The 19,587-nt window shown below is 52.6% G+C and overlaps 1 protein-coding gene across 1 annotated transcript; it reads right to left on the bottom strand.

Annotated features, from left to right (window-relative positions):
- Nucleotides 1–8,303: 8,303 nt before the first annotated feature.
- On the bottom strand, nucleotides 8,304–14,792 carry LHX3 (LIM homeobox 3). Its single transcript, XM_075055140.1, has 6 exons — nucleotides 14,723–14,792; nucleotides 11,734–11,905; nucleotides 11,193–11,395; nucleotides 10,829–10,980; nucleotides 10,532–10,703; nucleotides 8,304–8,722 (listed from the first exon to the last, which is right to left on the bottom strand). The coding sequence occupies exons 1-6, from the start codon at nucleotides 14,790–14,792 to the stop codon at nucleotides 8,304–8,306; spliced, it is 1,188 nt and encodes a 395-aa protein (XP_074911241.1).
- Nucleotides 14,793–19,587: the final 4,795 nt, after the last annotated feature.

The following is a 19,587-nucleotide window of genomic DNA, read 5'->3' as shown; positions in this document are numbered from 1 at the left end:
TATTTAACTTAACTTTCCAAAGAGCATAGTTACAACAAATATCTTTCAAAAACCACTACCACCACACACCTTCTGCCAACCTGGGTCTGCTCAGCAGACACAGTCTTGCTTTGCTCCACCATCCTCAGACAAGGCACTGCCTGGGCTGTGGGACCTCCACCCCCCGCACATGAGAAAGCAATGGTTCTGGTGCAGCAGTACACAGTGTTTAGCCCTTCCTTAGCCAGAAGGTAATCACCATCCCTCCTCTTCTGCACACACAGACACAGCTTGGTTTGTCCTTCATTTGCCCAGACCCTCCCATCCCCAGCTCACAGAGACCCCCCCCAGAGACAAGGGCAGCAGCAGACCCAGGGCAGGACTGCCTCCAGGAGCAGGCAAGCAGGAATTTCAGTATAACAGTCTCCAGAAATTTTTCTGCCTTTCAAATTATAATTCATGTTTGAGAAAATAAAACAAATCCTAGTCCAACTTGCAGCATACAGAAGGAAAAGCAGCCACAGCTCCGCATTGTGCAGGCTCACAAAAGGAACCAGCAAATAACTCCAACCCCTCAAATGCAGGCTGTTTTAAAGTAAAAGCTTGTTGTACATCATGCCGAGATCATCTGAGGTTTGTTTTGGGGTTTCTTTTGTTGAGAAAAGAGTCAGACATTGGGAACCAACCTACCTATTGATATAAAGAAAGACATACTGCTTAGTCTATTGCCCACACAAATGCCAGAATGGATCCTGGGGAAACACCAAGCACCGTGTTCCAGAGAGATCAGCCCCACATCCCATGGATTTGCAACAGCCTCTCCCAAACTCAGCCCCACAGCCCACACAACTGACCCTCAGCACAGGGAGAAGGCTCAATCCCAGGTCCCAAAGGGCCAATACAGAGTGACCCCACAATGCTTGAGAGAAGCCAGGAATGAGCAAGGGCACAGCCCTGGAAGAGGGGCAGCCAGGAACCATTAAATAACTCCCCTCTGGCTCACCTGCAGAGCCCAGGTGGGACTTGTTGAGGCTGATCCCTCTTTACAGGCAGGTTTGAGTAAATCAGCTGCTTCAAGTGGAAATAAACCTTCCACCCCAAGTCCTGCCCAGCCCTGTGTGGGGTGTCTGTGTGGGAGTGAGCCCCTGTCTGTGCGGGGACACAGCCCTAGGGCCCCCGTTTCACTTTGCTGCTTTGCATTTCTGTTAAATTCCCCCTGATTTACACCACTAAAAGAGAAAGGAGCCTGGCGTTGCACCCCCCGTGCCTGCCGTTAATAAGTATTCTGATGTGCTATTTCCATAGATTGAGAATAACATCCTCCCTTGGAAAAACAGAAGTGATTCCTGAATTAATTTAGATTTCCCGCTGCCTTGTTAGACCAGCTGGATATGGCACGCTTCATCTTCTCTGCAAACAGTGCCGCGGTCCCTCTGGGACACTCAGCACTTTATAAACCTGTCAAGCCCTTAAAGCCGGTGACCATGAGGCTTCACAACAAAACGCGTTGAGGTTTATGGCCACACACACACCAGCCAGCCCCGGAGAGGAGAACCAGCATGGATGGTTTTGGAAGTGAGGGGATGTTGTTTTGTTCTACGGTTTCATTCAAAAGCAAGAAAAAAAAATGCACTGCATGATTTATTTTAAAGCATCCAAGCTGCTGCAAACTGCGATGCTTTGAGAGCATATGTATATACATGGGAAACAGGAGATTGTCTCCAACATCATTTGCATTTGTCCCTTCCCTCCCTCATGCAGTGAATGTTTTTAAAAGGTCTTATCCTGGAGATGGCTAGAATACCTGCAACTTCGGCAGAAATCAGACACTTCTGGGTGCGAAGCACCTGATCAAGCTGGTTTTCATTTACAAAACATATTGTTCTGCCAGTTCCCCCCCGCCCAGCACCTCCAACACTGATTTATTTTCTCTACTCTTCCGAAAAGCTTCAGAAGATTTTTTTTTTTCACACAAACAACATTGATCCAGCATCTCTGTGACCTGCCTTAGGACGAGGGCTCCCCGCAGACCCTCGGCACGCAGCTCCCAGCAGAGCGGCACAGGCAATGCATGACCAACGTGCTCTTGCGTCCCCTGGGCTGCTCCTTCTGTTTAGAGCGATGCCCATCCCCGGAGCACGAGGCGACATGGTTTTGGGCTCGGAACTGCGGGTTGGTCCCTGCGAGCCGCGCTCAGCTGGCCGACGCTGGCTGGCTCCCAGCTGGAGGGGGCTACCAGCGCCCGGCCGCTCCGCTTTCCTCCCACATGGCAGTTTGCTCAGCCTAACAAGTCAGCATCTGATGAAGTCTCTGCCGTTTGGGTCCCTCAGGGATTATAATATGACTGCAGCAGGTCCCAGCTATTCTCTGCAGCCTAGCATGTTGTTGCTTCATTAAACGCCAAATTGTTACATTAATTCTAACTGCCCTGTAGAGATGTAGCTGTCAGGAATGATTTACTCGCCTCCAGCTGACTCGGAGACTTTTTACAGGCTCCGGCGTAGGAGCTGGAAGAGGCCAGTGCCCGAGTGGGAGTGGGATGCAGGACGTGTGTCCAGCCAGATACTGGCAGCAAGTGGCTCTGCCCTCCCCAGAGAGACAGAGACGCTCTTCAGACCACAGCGGGAAAATAACTGGGGAGATAAAAGAAATAAAAAAGATATGGAGTTTGTTTTTGTCTGAACTGGGGGCTGCTGGTGACCAAAGTTGCCTGTGAAAATGCAGCATCTTTGCTGGAATATCTAGAGAGTCCAAATCTCTGGGATCTCTCCTTCACCCTCGAAGGCAGCTCTGCCTGCGCTGTTGGAGGAGGGTCCGGGTCATATATAAGTGTCAAAAAACATCTCTGGCGAGTCAGGACTGAACCAGTTGTTAGCTTTCCTCTGTTTTCCCTGGGTTTAGAGCAAGGATCTCAGTGCTTCACACACAGCAAATCGGTCAGAAGAAGGGGAAGGGATCCAGGTCCCCTCCATTTGGACACTCCTCCCTCGGGAGCTTCGCTGTTCCCAAAGCAGCAGCGAGGGTGCGTTGGCCAGTGCCAGTCCAGGCAGCATCACCGCCGGCTGCCTGGCCCCAGAGCCCCCGGGGCTACACTAGATCTCCTTTATTCATTTGTTAGAAATTACCTGTGTCTTCATTCCAAGTGGAAAGAAGACAAAACGTCTTGATAGCCAATATGCGGTTTCTGCTTATAAACCAGAAAAGACCATTTGAATAGCATCTTCTGTCAGAGGATCACAGTCTGTGGTTTCTGTAGGCAGTACACACACTTTCCTGACGCTCCACTCACACACTCACATATATATATATGTGTGTATCCAGCAAGAGAAATAATGTGCAGAAGCAGGCTGTGTTCTAACATGGACAAGTTTGTTTAAGCCCAGAAGCCTTGCATGTTTGACTATTAAATTATTTTTCATCCCCAGGTTGCAAAATGCTGAGGGCAAAAGCAGTGCTTTTGCATTCTAAATCAACATTTTCCCCAGCCTCTGTTCCCTATCCACTACACCCATGTGCCAACAAACACACCTGCACGTGTGGTTTAGTGCAAAATGCACTTCCACCTAGATATGTAATAAAGATGTCAGGAAGAAGAAAAAAAATCTAATTTAAACACCTTTGCTTTTTTTTCCAGCATATTTTTGCTAGCTTGGTTTTCTTGTCAGGTTTTAACAAAGTCATTTGCTGCTTTTAAATGTTATTTCAGTGTATAAATCGTACAGGTCTCTGCTTTCCTGCCTTGTTCCCATGGACCTTGGTGGGGGCTGGGAGAGGCAAGGCGGGATGCGCAGGGCGGTGAGAACGCCTTTGCTCGGATGCTCTGACACATCTGGGAGAAGGCACCGGCGGGGACCCCGAGGGTGACCTGGCCCCAGCCACCTTCCCTGCTCCCCGTGGGCGAGGGCTTTCACCTGGCCCACGTCCCCAAAGGGGCACTAACGTCCCCAAAGTGGCACTAATGTCCCCAAGCCCTGCGTCCTGGGGAAGCGGGCTGTCCCCAGACCAGCCCCAGGACCCCAGCCGGGAACACCCCCCCTTTCACCGCCTCATTCCCCTGGATCAGGCTGGATAAAACCCTCTTGCCCCGGCCCTGTTTGTCTCAGCTCGCACCAGCTCCTCAAGCGGTAGCTCCCGTAGGAACTGTGCGAGCGGAGCCGGGTGGATTAGCCGCCCTGCCGGCACATGGGCTCCCCGGCGTTGGGTTACTGCCCGCTGCGAGCACCGGCAGCCTCGGCCGCTGCACTAAAGAGGTTCCATTGCAGAGCTGACACCCCTGCAGAAATTGCAGAAAACATTTAACAGTAAGGTGGTGTCTATCCCTCCTAGCACGAGGGGTTCGCTTTCATTGGCTTCATACAAGAAATCAGAACAAGAAAAAAATAAGTTACTTCTACTGTTTGACACAAAATCTAATCATTTCCTGTGTCTGTAGGGAATGCAAGTTTAGGCACAACTGCTTCTAAAAGAAGAATAGGCTGTTTGGAAAAAAAGACTCATACTTTAGATTTTCCTCACTGAGAGCACAAAAAATTTCCTGCCTCCCGTGTCATGCACTCACGCAAATCAGCGGAGGTTGTAAAGCTCACCTGCAAATTGAGCAATGCAAAACCCCTCTTCCTAATTCTGTTTGGGTTTTACAAGCTGTCAGTCAGTTGGATAGTGTTAGTTTTATTTGCTTCTTTCAAATTGGTTTTCTTTTTAACGGGAAGAAAGCATTTATATTAATGGAATCCCCGAGCCTCAGCCCTGAAAGGAGAGGCTGAAATGCAACCCCTGAATTTTATATCAGGACGTTCAGGGAGCTCTTCTCCATGTTCAGACGAGCACAAGCAGCGGCAACTTTCAGCCCGTTCTGCCTTTCAAAGCAAAGCACAAAGGCAGAGGAGGAAATCTGCATTTCTTCCTTTCTTAAATTCAGCTATCCACTGGGAATTCCCAGAGTGAGAGGAACAACAACACCAGTTATTTACTGGGAGGGAAACAATGAAAAAAAGATCTGTAAAATATGTGTTCAATTAGTACAGTTTCTAGACAGTGGTTTTATAACAGCAACGTTATCCTAAAATCAACTACATTTCTGTCTTTCTGTTCTTATTTCTTCTTTTTTAGGAAATAAGTCTTTTAAGTATTTTTTTAGTCTTTTACAGGAAAATATTATTTATACTTGGACTGCCCAAATATTTTGGTGCAAAACACTTACCCAGATTTGGTGGGGGTGTTTCCAGATCATAGGGCAAGAAAGCAGTAACCACAGAATTCTTGAAAACACAAACTCTTGTTTTCTGTTTTGTAATGTGCTTTTTTGCACATTACAGAATGTGCAAAAGTGAAGTTTTGTAATCTGCTTTTTAAAATCCCATAATTTTCTATTACTCCATAAGTTTCGTGGTCCTTGCAATATACCTATGGACTAGCAGCAACAGCTGTCTTTTTATTACTCAGTTCTGGAGAGGGAAGAAAAAGCAGCTCCAGACTTTTGCTGCTGAGCCCAGCTCTGGGCTCAAACTCAAGAGCTCAGACCTGAATGAGGCAAGTTTCTGCCTTGGTTGCGGGAGCCACAGCTTCATCCATCTGAAAAATCCCCCAGGAGCAGACACATGGGCAAATTTGCACTTGTCACCCCTGGGTCCAAACTGGCTTGGTGTTTTTTAAAGCAAAAACCCTGTGGTGTCATACCGTGGGGCTTCTCCTTTCCCTGCCGTACTTCTTGGACTGGGTCTCCTGAAAAAAAAGAGTTAATTTCTCTGTTGAGTGAATATTACAGTGCTAAGGCAGTACGCAGGTACCCATTTTGCTTTGGGCAGGCTTCTGATAGCTCTCTGAGAGCAGAAACTGGACGTGTTTCTTCTCCTCAGGTGCAATGCCTGTGTAACAGGAGGGGGAAAAGCTGTAAAGACGCTTACACACAGAGCTGGTGGTTAACAAGGATTTTGCAAATCTAAATCTTTCTGTAAATACTCTCAATACCTGCTCACTTCTGGAGACATCCCACCCTCGCCGAGCAAAGGCCCAGGAAGCGACGGCCGGCCGCGTGTTATGGCAAGAACACATCCCCCTGCAGCTGCAAAACAGTGAGGGCGATTATAGCAAGAGACCAGAGACAACGACACGTCACCCCTGTTCCAGCAGTGGCGATGTGTCCTTTAGAAAAGGGAAGGAATAAAAGCCTGGACTTCCCAGGTGTCTTCACCTGACATCTGGTGAGTCCCTGGGGCAACGTGCTGGGGTGCTGGCAACCTCCCGGGGCCAGCACTGCTCTTGCTGTGGGGTCCCCAGCAAAGCGCAGGACGGCGTGTGCCAGAGCATCGCCCGTGGGGCTGGGTCCAGAGATGGCTGCACCCCCGACCCCCGCGCTGCCTCCCTGCCAAAATGTGCTGCTGGTCTCAAATCCACACACTCTCAAAGATGCTTGATACACTGAAGACCCCGGTACAAATATTCCCCAACTTCCCGGGGGAGTGAGAGGCTGGAAGCCCATGTGCTTTAAAAAGTGTCTCCCATTTGATTCTTAAATCAGAGACTTCAGCAAAGTGCTTCGCTGTGCTCTGAGGAGCGTGACCACGGACATTTGTATATGAAGATATGCGCGTGCACGCACCTTTCGTGGTGTACACACACACGGGCTGCCTATGTTCGGTCAAGCTTCATTCCTTAGGGGTTTTTTTTTCCTTTTCTTTCTGATTTCTCTTTGAAATATTCCGATATCTGACTTTCAGTGTTTCATGTGCACAGTGTTCTGTCCACAGACAGACAATACTAGACTCTGCTATTTTCTCTTGCTTTATCAGCACAGATTTTTGCTTACACCTTTGCAAGGAATGCTGAAAAATAACCGTGACCTGTCAAAAAGAGCTTGACCATGATCAAAGCCTGTGCATGCACAGAGCACTACTGTTCGGATCTCCCAAAGATTGCCAGCCTCCAAAACTGTCATTTTTTTGTTTCTGCTTACCAAAGCATTTTTGCATCGGTGGGTTTGCTCTTGTATTTAAAGAGGAGAGTGCATTTCAACACTTTGTTGAGACATGGCATTGAGTTTTGGGGGCTTTTCCTTCTAGTTTCAGGTATTGTATTTACCTATATTGATGCTTATGATGTGAATTTAGCAGTAGACTATTTAAAGTTTAGCTGACAAATTTATTTGTAATCTTGAAGTATTTGATCATCAGAGAGAGAGCGAGAATATAAATAAAAGACACTGGACATTCACATAATCTACAGTTAATTCAATAATTTTTACAGAGAACAATATACATATTGTCTTGCCTTTCCTCACAATCAGCTCGCACTATATCTGTGGAAATACACAAATGCCTGGAACAGAGAAATGTCACCAGGAAAGCATGTGCTCACTCCAACACGCTCCCAGCGTTGCCTGGAGAATGGCTTGAACTAAACCAGCTGAACCCCCCTGCTGAGAGACAACCCTATCCCCCCCACGGTATTTGGCAACAAGACATCAGGGTGATTTCTGGGACATTTTGCAGTAAAACTGTTGCAAAGGAATTTGAAAGAAAAGCGTAAGATTCACAACCCAGAGCCACTAGTGTTCCTGGGTCAAGAAAAATCACCTCTTGACCTCGTGATAAAAGTGTAGTTATTTGGTAATAAATACATCTATTCACGGTTTAATGCTTATATGGAAGAATAAAACTAGCAATCTACAAATTAAAAAGATGAGAGGCAGAATTAACATATGATTTTCATTTTACAAAGGAGAAGGGTTGTTGATAAATGATTGGCATATTAAAGAGCATTTCATTTTAGAAAAGTTAATGTAAATTCAAAATAAAACAAAACATACCGCATCGGTGCGCTTTTTAAAAAATCTGCTGGAAGAACAGAGAAGTTTTCTACCATGGATTTCTGAAGTGATTCACTATTAACATTTCTCCTATAGAAATATAGACATTGTCACACCTTTTACCGTGGATGAGGACTTTATTTTCTCTTAAAAAGGTTTCGGTGTGGATGGGTGATGAAGCAAGTCCTTGCTTTGGAGAATGCACTGACAACAGAAAGCAAAATACCTTATATCAAATTTGTAAAGCACAAGTCTTGGTGTTTAGTAAAGACACAATAATCAGTTTCATTTGGATGCTCCGTATGCTAATCGCTGCGGTGCAACTGCCTTTGCCCACCGTCCTCTGCTAACTGGCCGCTGGGTCACCCTCCAAAAGAAAGCACGTCCGCTCTCTCCATGTCGTCACGCTTTCCTGCCCCGCTCGGCAGTCACAGTTTGTCCCTCCTTCATTTCCAAGAGTAGATGACGTTTAACAGCACCGAGTCCTTTCCCTTCCCACTGCACGATGGTGGACCCTGTATCAAAATTGAGCGTGATCGACTTCATCCAGCCAAGAGGCTGGGCTGGCAGGGAAATCTGGGTATCCCCCGCTGCTGCCGGTAGAGAGGTCGGAGCTGGGTCCGTTCCCGGCCAGGACCCTCATGGACTGGGGCACCCCTTGTCCGCTTTGTCCCATGATGCTCAAGCCGTTGTCTGGGTAAACCAAGCTGGAGATTAAAGGCTGGTGGCCTGGCAGTGCTTGCAAGGAAGCTGGTGACTGGGGTATCCCGTAGGGGCTGTTGGATCGCAGGTCGTGGTACTGGTCCTGAGCTGGGATGCCGCTGTGATCCAGAGCAAAGCTCCCGTTGGTCCCAGCCTGTCTCCCCAGAGCAGGGGATGCTTCATTGAGATTGCTGTAAATCCCATTGGAATGGCTCATTTCAGACATAGAGGGCTCATCTGAAAGGGAAGTGGACTGGTTTTACTGGGAGAGCAATGGTCATGGCTGGCGGCGGTTGCACAGCTGGCAGTGGTCGCACGGGAACCTCTGCAAGCTCTGGGTATAAATAGATTAGATGGATGGGAGCGGAGCAGCCACGCATTTGCCACTTGTAATTCCTTACTATTCCTGTTCTTGTTGATGGATCTTCATAGAAGGCCACAGGATTTTTTTTTTTTTCTGAGTACAAACATCTAATATATTTTGGATTTTAAAACTATGCATGAAAAGTGCATATTAAAATCTAAGACTGTGATTTTAAAATAATCCTTTAAAAGGGAATGGGAGTTCAATGTCTTTCCACCTTTTGTTCTGCATTTCTATTTGGCTTTGAGGTTTATCTTAAATTTTGATATCATTTTTAGGAGCTACCTGAACACTCACCGATGCATGAAAACCTCTCCATTGATCAGAAAAAAGATACCAAAACTCAGCACTATTTGTCTGCTCAGGAACAGGCTAATGAAATGTATTTGTATGATTTAAAAACAGTTCTGAAAAATGAGCAATATTTTTTAAGTTACCGGCAAAAATTGTTTTCATTTGTTAGGGGCTTTATGGACAGTGAGAGCTGTGCTGTTGCCTAGGATACAAACCTGTTTGTGGCATCAAGTTATCAATAATTGTTCAACATTTTTTAGTTATTATTTGTAGTATATTCATATTTAATGATGCTGATGCACAGTGTGTATAAACAGACTTGAAAATCAAATAGTTTTTAGGAACACGGGAGAGAGGCTGAGATGCAAAGCTGTGTGTGTATACACATACACGCATTATAGACGTATGTCTGTGTAAATATGTACACACAATTTTGCATTTCAGCTTCTCTCTTGTATTCCTAAAAACAATACAGCACACACGCACATTTGGGCACAGAGCAGGTAACGTCGGCACAGACCACTTGGCCCTGGGGCAGCTCGGGGCTGGAGTTGGGGACGTGCAGAATGTGCCCCCACGCAGCGCTGCAGGTCCCCCCCCCCCCCCCCCAGCACAGGGCCCTATCCTGCTCCTGCAGTGGGTGCCCTGGGTCCGGAGAGTGTGGGATGGGGCTACACAGGGCAAGAGCTAGCGTAGCTGTGTCCCTGGGTTTATCAACAGAAATCTCTGCTCCAAAAATGGGACCTTCTGATGCAGGAACCTCCGAACATGCAGCGATCGCCCTGTTACAGCACAGGGGAGAGGTAACAACTCCCACAGAACTGGGAATGGAGTCCTGACTAGGAACTATGCAAATAAAACCACCCCTAAAGAGGACGGACAAAAAAAAAATTTCTACGTACTTTTCCCATAGAAACATTCAGTGATTCTGGACTCTCTGTTTTTTTTTTTTTTTTTGTATTTCCAAGAGTCCCTTGAAAAGGCTGCAGATAAGCAGCGGCTCTAACATCGGCAGCGCCTGCCCGGGGAGCTCTCCCTGCTCTCCCGGCACCTTTTTGGACCTGACCCAGCCCCCTTGGAGGAAAACCAGAGTTTCCCCTCCAGTTCCTCAGCCTCGGCTGCCCCTCGCTGCCGCGGCTCCAGCTCCCCCCGCCCTGCAGCTCTGCCAGAACCGGGCAGCCGGGGCCGCACCGCGGTAAAACCCGCAGCTCTGCATCTCTCCCTCCTTGGGCACTTGTTTTCACTCATTATATTATGGCTGAAAATGAATAAGGTAGCACCGAGGGGGTGTAAGCAGCCTAGACACGGACAGCAGCTTTGCTGGGGGGAGAGGGGGGGGGTCACAGACCGCACCCGGCAAAGCCCCGGCTGGGAACGGGGGAACAGACCTGTGAAGGAGACCTCGGCATCGCTGTCGGGTCCCTCCTCCTGGATGCTGTCCTTGTCGGACTTGGAGGTCCCCCGGGATCGTTTCATGTTCCTGAAGTACTGACCCCACCGCTGCCTCCCCGCGTCCTTCTTCAGCCTTTTCTCCTTGGCCCTGCGGTTCTGGAACCAGACCTGCAAGCAGGGCACGCCGGCGAGCTCCCTCTCTGCCGGGACGGCTCCTTCCCCGCCGCCTCCCACCCCACGGCCCGGGCAGACCCGGTGGGGTGGGTGGGGGGGTGAGGGTCGCCCCTTCTCACCTGCACCACCCGCATGTCCAGCCCCGTCTCCGAGGAAAGCTGCTCCCGGACGTGCCGCGCCGGTTTGGGCGAGTTGTTGTAAGCGTTTTTGAGGGTCTCCAGCTGCTTGGCCGTGATGGTGGTGCGGGGCCTCTTGGCCGTGGACTCAGCCTCTGCCGACACGGTGCGAGTTAGAGGCGAAGTCACCACGGAGTGGCCCAGGGGACGTGGGAACCCCGTCCTCCCTCCAGCCACCCCCCAAGGACAGATGCTCCCGGCACCCGCATGAGCGTGTCCCGGGGCGGGGGGGGGGGGGGCAGGAGGGTCCCGGGCCGCCTCCCTCCTGCCCTCGGGGGGGAGGTGGGAGGGACGGGGCAAGAGGTACCTCTCTGCTTGGCCGTCTCGTAGTCTGCCTTGCAGACCAGCCTGCTGTCCTCCATGAGGTAGAACTCGTCGCCGGTGGCCAGCTGCCGTTTGCAGACGATGCAGGCGAAGCAGTGCAGGTGGTAAACGAAGTCCTGGGCCCGGCGCACCACCTGGGTCGGGGGGATGCCCTGCTGGCAGGCGGCACACTTCGTCCCGAAGCGCCTGAGCGGGGGGGGACAAGCGGCGGCCGCTGAGCGCGGCGAGGGGGGACGGACGGACGGACACGGGACGAGACGGGACGGGGAGGGGGGTCCGGGGGTCGCTCCCCCGCCCGGCCCGCCGCTGTCCGCGGTGCTGAACCCGCCGCTGTCCGCGGTGCTGAACCCGCCGCTGTGCGCGGTGCTGAACCCGCCCGCCCCCCGCCGCTGTCCGCGGTGCTGAACCCCACGCGTGACCCTCCGCGCCGCTGCTCGCCGTGCTGACACCCCACCCACCCACCCCCCCCCGTCGCGGCTTCTCCCCGGCCTCCCCCCGTCCCGTCCCGTCCCGTCCCCACGCACTTGAAGAAGTCCTCTTTGCAGTAGACGCCGTCCCCGCGGCTGAAGCACTTCTCGGCCAGCTGCGTCTGGCAGTCGGAGCATTTCAGGCACTTGCTGTGCCAGTGCCGGTCCAGGACCTTGAGGATGAACCTGTCCACGATGTGCTGGTTGCAGCCGGCGCACAGCGGGATCTCTGCGGGGAGGCAGCCCCCCGTCAGCCGCCGCCCCGACGGCCCCGCTGCCTCCCGAGACCGGCTCGGCCCGCCGCCTCCGGGGTTGCTGCCGCCCGACGGCGGACCCGGGGGCGGCCCGGGAAACGGCACCCCAAAAAATGAGTATTCGTTCAAATTCGTTGGCTCGGCGCCGTGTGAGCCTCTCCCCGCGGAGGGCAGCGAACCCCCGGGCCGCGCACACAGGGGGAAGAGCCCGCGGACACCGAGGAAAACGAGAAGGGAAGCGATGGGAACGGAATTAACCCCCGGGCCGAGCTGCCGGCAAAGTTGCAACGCAATTATTCCCAGCTCTTTTTCCGTTTCCTACACTTCCAAAATTCACCTGCAAATAACGGCGGGGTAGCCCGGGCGGGGTGGGGAAAGAAACCGCCAAAAATTACGAGAATTGCACTGGGAATGAAAATGCGGCAGGCTTGTCCCGTCGCCCTGCAGATACCGACAGAAATGATACAGAAAGAGATGATATAAGGATACAGCAGGCAGAAATAGAGATATAAAAATAAACAGATACAGTAGAGAACGAAAACGTACAGATATATAGACACAAATATATAGATATCAGTAGATAGGTATAGATATAGATAGGTAGGTAAAAATGTGGATACAGAGGTACGTAAATACAGACATATCGGTATAGATAGAGACGGAGAGATATATAGACACGGCTGTATAGATATAGATAGACGCAGACATAAGAGTATCTATACGTAAAGATAACTATATAGAGATATATAGAGACGTATAGTTGTGCGTAGGGCTAGAGATGGAGATGATATCGTTACAGGTATTAATCGTCTCCTCAACAATTCACCGCGTCCAAAGAAATAACTTCAATATCGGCAGCGCTAAAGGCAGCGGCCCCAGCCCCGGGCTGCCCGGGGAGGACTGGGCTCCGGCCCCGGCACCGGGCACGGTAACACGGCACGGACCGGCCCGGTCCGGTCCCGGCCCGCGGCTCTTACGCTGCATGACGACTCCGCGGGCCGCAGCAGCTCCGCTCCCTCAGACGGGCCGCGGGCACTGGCGCATCTTCCGCGGGGCGCAGCCCCCGACGCCCCCCCAGCCCCCCGGCCCCCGCCGCCGCAAGCGCCCCCCGCTCCGTTGCTGCCGAGGCCGGGCCGGGGTGCGGAACCTCCGCGCTCCCCCCCCCCGCCGGCCCTTCCCACACCCCCCAAACCACGGAGGCAGTTGCCCACCCCCAACCCCCCCCGCCCGCTGCCCCCCGCCCCCCCGGCGCCGGGGGTTTAATTCGCTAAAGCGGGTTATTTTTAGCTGCCGGCCGTCCCCGCCGGTGCCGGTCTGAAGCGCCGGGCAGGGCATCGCGGTGCGTTGTATTTAATCCCCCCGCCCTCTCCGGGGCCGGGCGGGGGGACTGCACCGGGGTGCGGGGGGGGGGGGCAACATCAGCCGCTGCCCCGAGCTCGTTGTGAGTCGCAAACCCCGGGATTTGCCCCCGGCCAGGGCAAAGCACCGCGCGGCTCTACCCCTCCGGCGGTACGAACCCCCCCCTCCCGCCCCGGTCCCGGTCCCGGTCCTGTTCTTGCCCCGGCCCTCCGGCACGGTAAGCCCCGGTGAGCCCCGCTGCTCCCTTCTCGCTACCTCCCCGGGCCCCGACGGAGCCCGGCCGGGGACGGACCGCGGGGCCGTAAACGAGCGTCTCGTCCTTCGGGCAACCGGCGTTTTCGCCTCGTTCCTTCTACCGGGGCTTCGCTTTCGGCCGTGTCGTCTCCTCCCCCCGATAGCAAAAGCATCTCCCGATTGCAGGGTCAAACGCGTAACTACCGCGGCTGCGATGTCCGCACCGCGGAGAGCCACGGAAAAAGGCAAACCGGGCGCCGAGCCCGGGGTGGGACCGGGGGGACCAGCCCGACGGCGGGGGGGCTGCCGGGCTGCCCGGTCCGCGGGGTCGGTCCCGCTCCCGGCGTGGCCCCCGTCTCGGTTCTTCGTTGTTTTGTTTTCAAGCCCCCGTCGGCCGCGGTTGATGCTGGTGAGAACCGGGACGGTCCCGCACCGGCACCGGACCCGCTGCCCCGGACCCGGCTCTGCCACCCCCGGTGAGACCCCCGGTGCCCCGGACACGCCAGGGGAGCGCGGCCCGGTTCTCCCCGCCCCGACAGCGCTGGTTCCGTTCGTTAAACCGGAGGGGAAAAAAAAACCAAAACCAAAACAAAAAAAACATTTAGGAGAGGAAATAAGGGGAGTTTTTTTAAAGGGGGAAAAGCCGGCTCGGAGCTGGACGGGCTGCCCGCCGTCGGGGAGGGGGGAACCGGCAGGGCAGAAACTCCCCGTTTCGTCCCTGCCCTCGTTGCGCGGGGAGCGGCCGGATCCCGGCGCAGGAGCCGCCGCTCCGCGGTGCGGGACAGAGCTCCCACCCGGGCTGGGGCCGGGGGGGGGAGCCCGGGGCAGCCGCCGCGTTTTCCCCCCGGAGCGGTCGGGGAGTCCCGGTCCAGACGGGACGGGAGACCCAAAGGGACGCCTGGAGCGGGGGACAGCGGGGCGGTCTCCCGTGTCGGGGACGAGGCAGGAGAGAACGAGAGGGAGCGTGGGGCGGGCGGGACGGACCGGGACGGACCGGGACGGACCCCCCCCTCTGCCGTCGGGCCGCCCGCCCTCCCCTGCAGCCTGCCCCGTCGGGGCCCCGGGGAGCGCGGAACCGGGACGGGCTGGGACAACGGCCGGGCCGGCTCCCGCTGGCCTCCCCGCTCCGGCCGGGGCTCCTAAAGCCGCCTCCTTTGCTTCCGCGGGGAGACGCGGAATTTTGCTCTCCCACCCCTCACCTGGGCTCCGCGGGAAGGGGCAGAGCTCCGCTGCTTTCTCCGAACCGGCTCGGACCCGTTCCAGCAACATCGCGGCCGCGGCGGGACGAGCCGCTGTCCGAGGTGCGCGGGGGACTGCGGAGGAGTGGCGGAGAGGCGCGGAGGGGAGCGCAGGGAGCGGTGCGGGGGCTGGCCGCCTCCCGGGGCGGAGCGGGGCGGCGGGGGGGGGCGGGCCGGGGGCGGCACCGCACCGTCGGGCCGGGCCGCAGCTGGGCCGCGGTTCACCGCGGAGCTCTTTAGCATCACAAAAGCGGGAGGGGAGGGGGCAATGCCCACCCTCGTGTCCTCCCCCGCCACGTCCCACGCGTGGCCGGGGCCGCCGCGTGGGCTCAGGCTGCAGCCGCCGCTTCTGGGGTGCGAAGTGGCCCCGGGGTCCCCGCAGAGCCCCCGACGGCGGCACTGCCCGGGGGTCGGGGGAGTCCCCGTTGGGGGGAGACTTCCCCAGGGACCGGCCGGTCCCCACCCGCCCCCGTGCCCGGATTTCGTTTGCCCCCACCGTGGTCCGAGTCTCCCCCGACGCCGCCCGTGGGGAGCGGAGCGGGAGTCGGGGGGGGCTCTTCCCCCTCCACTAATTAGTTAATGAGCGTGGAGAGGTAAAGGGTGAAGACTCACGTCTGACCCGTGGCAATCGGCGTCCTGCGAGGTTAATGGCGCTGATTGAGAATGGGACGGACACGGACGTGTGTGTGTGCATATTTGCACGCTCGTGTGGGTGTGCGGGAGCACGCGTGGGCACATAGGGGTGCAAGGGTGCGCACACGCAGGGCTGCGTGTGTAGCTGGGTGCGTGTGCACGGGCGTGCGCTCGTTTGTACGCACTTTGTTTGTGCACACGCTTGTACGTGCAAGAGGGAGCGTGTTCCAGCCAGTGTATCCCTATGGGTGTGCACGTCGGGGTGTGCACGTTTCCGTGTGTGCGGGTGTGCACGCAGGTGGGTGTGCCTGTGTCCGTACCTGCGTGCTTGTGCTCCATTCCGTGGGTGCTTGTGTGTCTGCGTGTGCGGAGGAGTTGGGGTGTGGGCACGTGTCTGTGTGCTGGTGCATGTCTGTGCGCTGGGGTGGACAGCCCCGTGCGTGTGTGCAATGCTTGTCCCAGGCAGCCGGAGCTGATAATTGTGGTTGTTACTGTGAGCCCGTTAATCCCCCGAATCCCTTTACCTCCTGCTCGCAGGGGATTACAAATTAATAAAAGCAGCTTAGGGGCGGGAGCCTCCAAACACACATATGTTCCTGCCGGACGGCAGCATGGGGACTTTCGCCCGCCTATGGGGGCAGCCGGGGAGCGGGCCCAGCGCCAGGCTACCCAGGACCCCGACCTGGTGGCACCCACATTGGCCCCGCACTGCTGCTGAGCACCCTTGGGTGCCAGGCTGCCTTCCTGCCTGCTCTCTTCCTCTGGGTCCTGCACGGCATGGGGCTGCAGGAGCCAACAGCTGGGTCAGGATTGTCCCCTCTGATGGTTCATCTAGCCAGGGGACAGGTCGCAGCCTGGGAGACAGCTCAGACCCATACGATTGGAAAATAATGCAGGGAGACATTTGGGGGACCAGGATCTGGGGTCCCCAGATAAGGTACCTAGAAATGCCAGGCTGGAGTACAGCTGGGGTACAGGTAGAGCACTGGTGGAGCATCACCAGTACTGTGCTGCAGCAATGCCGGGTACCACGGTGAGCATCGGCTGCGCTGGGGCACCTCGACCCTCCCCAGGGCCCTGAACAGCTCTTGGGGGGGGCAGGTGATGACCCACATGGTCTCTTTTAAGCTCAGTTTTATAAGTGGATTTTTAGTCTGATCCTTTAAGGAAGCAGTTTAAGAAAAAGTGTGTGTGTGGTGGTGGCTGTTCCCCAGCGCATGTGGCACAGGGCAGGGTTGTGGCAGCTGTGGCTGTGCAGGGTGGAGGGCAGTGGCCGATGTCCCACTCAGGACCGTCGATGGCACGTGCCAGCCCTGCACAGCCTCATGGTTTCAGCCCCATGGGTCGTTTGCACGGTGGCACCATCTCGGCAGGTTTCCACGAAAGCCCCTTTGGATGATCTCTGCATGTTCTTGTGCCCTCCTGCTCAGGCTGTAGCAGGCTTCGGACCCTGCACCTGTTTAAAACAAGGCAGCAGGTGTATTCACTTTGGGTGGTAAGGACAGGTCACATCTACCTCTGCCCCAGCAGGGACAATGTCTGCATTTGCCCTCAAGACATTTAGGTGATGAGCCCATACATCAGGTTCCCAGGGGAACATGACTGTTTTCCAGGCAAGGGCACAGGCAGGCAAGGAAATGCACGTTTGTCTGGAGAAGTGAGTTGCAGTGCTAAATTTCAAAGAACCTTATTTTACAGGTTTAGAAATCTTACTGATTTCTAAAAATATCTTGTAGTACTTCTGCAGATAGATAATCAATATTTTTAACAAGTCAACTGTCCCACTTCAGTGGCACTGCAGTTGCAAGCAGAAGCTGCAGAAAGATTCAGAAGCACCCAGTGGAAGTTAGCACCATCCTGGCCAAAGAAGAGATGGTCAGGTTTAAGAGAAATGAAGATTTGTGTATGTGTGTATATAGAGAGATAATGTGCAAATAATTGGTTGGAAACTGACAATTTTTCCATCACTCCTGCAAACACTCATTAACATTTTATAAAGTTATGGGATAACAGTGAAAGAAATGGAGTAAAAGTTTACCTGTTCCTGATACTTTTCAAAATTAAGTACCTACATAAAGTGACCAATGTGGTTTGAAACGCACATGTATGCAAGATATCCTTGCAATACAGTTTAGCTAAAAAGAACTTGAAAATACAGGTAAAAAGCCAAAATGCACCATTTTGCCCAAATGTTTGCAATTTATTTTAAACAAGCACATTAGTTTACAATTTAGTACAAAACAGTCACTTTTCCTTCCTAGAGAGGTATGAGACTGAGTAAAAAAAACCAAACCAACCAAAACATAATAGACTTGAAATGTCAAGTTATTGAATTAAAATAAATAAAACATTTAAATTACTGAAATGGTACATTCACTATTTTTAACACCTCATATGCAATGCACAGACCTAGACAATACACCCTGGACCTCTTGCTAAGATGGTAGTTCCCATCCAGTTCTGAGCAGGAACAGCAGGATCGATACACTGCTGGAAATTAAAAATCAAGAGTTTTCAGGAATAACTTCATTAGCTTTCTTTAGCACTTGCAGCTTCCTTTCTCTTCTGGCACATTCCACAGTACTCCTTTTATTTTCTATGCAGGTTTAATATTTCCTCTTTAAAAACATCCAAAGAGCAAAGAAGCCTCCATGAATTACAAAGGGCCAAGAAATCCTTCTCGGAAATGACTGCCACTAGTCCATATGTGAAAGTGGCATTGAAGAAACTTCTGTGGTACAACACAATACACAAATAAAACCTCCAGGACTGAGGAGATGGTGGTTTGAGGCAGTTTTGAAAAGGAAACACTTTTTTGTAACTCACCCACTGATAATGCACCATGGCAAAGCAGCATCACACATTCACCAGCAGACATAATACAACTTTACAGTCAGAGTACATAAAAGGATGTAATTTGTCATTATAAAGATAGAAAACAAGAACACGTAAACCAAGATTTACACAACTGAATTCAAAGTCAAGAAAACTTTTCCAGGTGAGGTCACTACTAGCAGTTAAAGTGAAAGCCTTGGCCGGTTAACTGGCAACAGAGTTAGGGCACCAACACGGGTAATCAACATCCTAATTTCATGCTTTTACACTCTTAAGAAAAAAAAAAAGAACACAGGAGGTTTGAGTATCGTTTAGTTTTGTCATGTTTCCAGCAGGGTCACAGCAACATGAAAGTTAATGGTGTGTAGCAAAAAACTTCCTTATTCCAAAACCACATTTGCTGCTGTTTTAATGGCAAAATCATCCCTACAAACCTTCAAAGCCTTTTGTTTCCATATGCAGATGAAAATAAGCAGAATGAGTCAACACTAACAAATTCAGATCTATATATTTGGTAGAGTTCTAAACAACAGCAGTAACGACTAATTTTCAACTTCAAAATTTGCAACAATACTGACAGCAGGAAATTCAATAGTCCCACAGAAACTGGCCAAACTTTCCAGATCCAATACTTGCTATGCTGCGGTTTTGGTTTTTTTTGGTGTTTGGGTGGGTTTTTTTGAGAAGCTAAATGTCCTTGCTTCTCAGCTGATATCCACATCTCCCCAGATTAGGTCACTTAAATGTCCAATTTTTCTTCCTGGGACCTCTCACTGGATTCCAGCACAAAGCAAGTGGCACCAATGAGCCAGCCTGGACAACCTTCCACCACTGGTTCACTATCTTTCTAGTTACTCACGAGTTGTTTTAATATTCAAGCCCAGGTGCTATAAAGGTAATTATAGGGACTCTTATAAATTCCTAAAGAAGAGGGAGACCCATGATGGCTCCTTGAGCCAGAACTCCTGAACAGTGAGGGTCCTTAAAAAGCACAGACTGACTTAACATCACAGACTTAATGTCAAAATTAGAGAAAAGTTTTCAGGTCAGACCATAGGCAGAAGCAGCTGCCCACAGGTGCTCTCAGCAGCTCTCAGCTCCGCGGAGGCAGCATATGGCAGAAGGCAAGAGCTGGCACACAGCTTCGCCGAGAGAGCGTGGGGTCAAGTTTCTCACATTGGAGCAAGAGCCATCGGGTGCATACAATAAACAGTGAAGATGGTTTAAGAAAGCCTGAAAATGCGCCTCTTTCTGTATGTCACACCAACAGTGTCATGTGAATGGAGATTTTTTTTTCCTCTGACACATTTACAATAACCACAGAAGGTTATTACTTTGTGTATGTTATTCTGATAAAC

The sequence above is a fragment of the Buteo buteo genome, chromosome 23 (genome assembly GCF_964188355.1).
Source record: "Buteo buteo chromosome 23, bButBut1.hap1.1, whole genome shotgun sequence".
NCBI classification, from domain to species: Eukaryota; Metazoa; Chordata; class Aves; order Accipitriformes; family Accipitridae; genus Buteo; species Buteo buteo.
The sequence above is the reverse complement of the archived record's forward strand: the minus strand, read 5'-3'. Positions and strand labels throughout refer to the sequence as shown.

Excerpts from the sequence above, each read along its gene's own strand:
- LHX3 (XM_075055140.1), bottom strand. The coding sequence starts at position 14,792 with ATGTTGCTGGAACGGGTCCGAGCCGGTTCGGAGAAAGCAGCGGAGCTC. Across the intron at positions 11,396-11,733 it reads TGCAAAGAGGACTTCTTCAA|GCGCTTCGGGACGAAGTGTG; the intron begins GTGCGTGGGGAC and ends CCCCCCGCTCAG. Across the intron at positions 10,981-11,192 it reads CGAGACGGCCAAGCAGAGAG|AGGCTGAGTCCACGGCCAAG; the intron begins GTACCTCTTGCC and ends CCGTGTCGGCAG.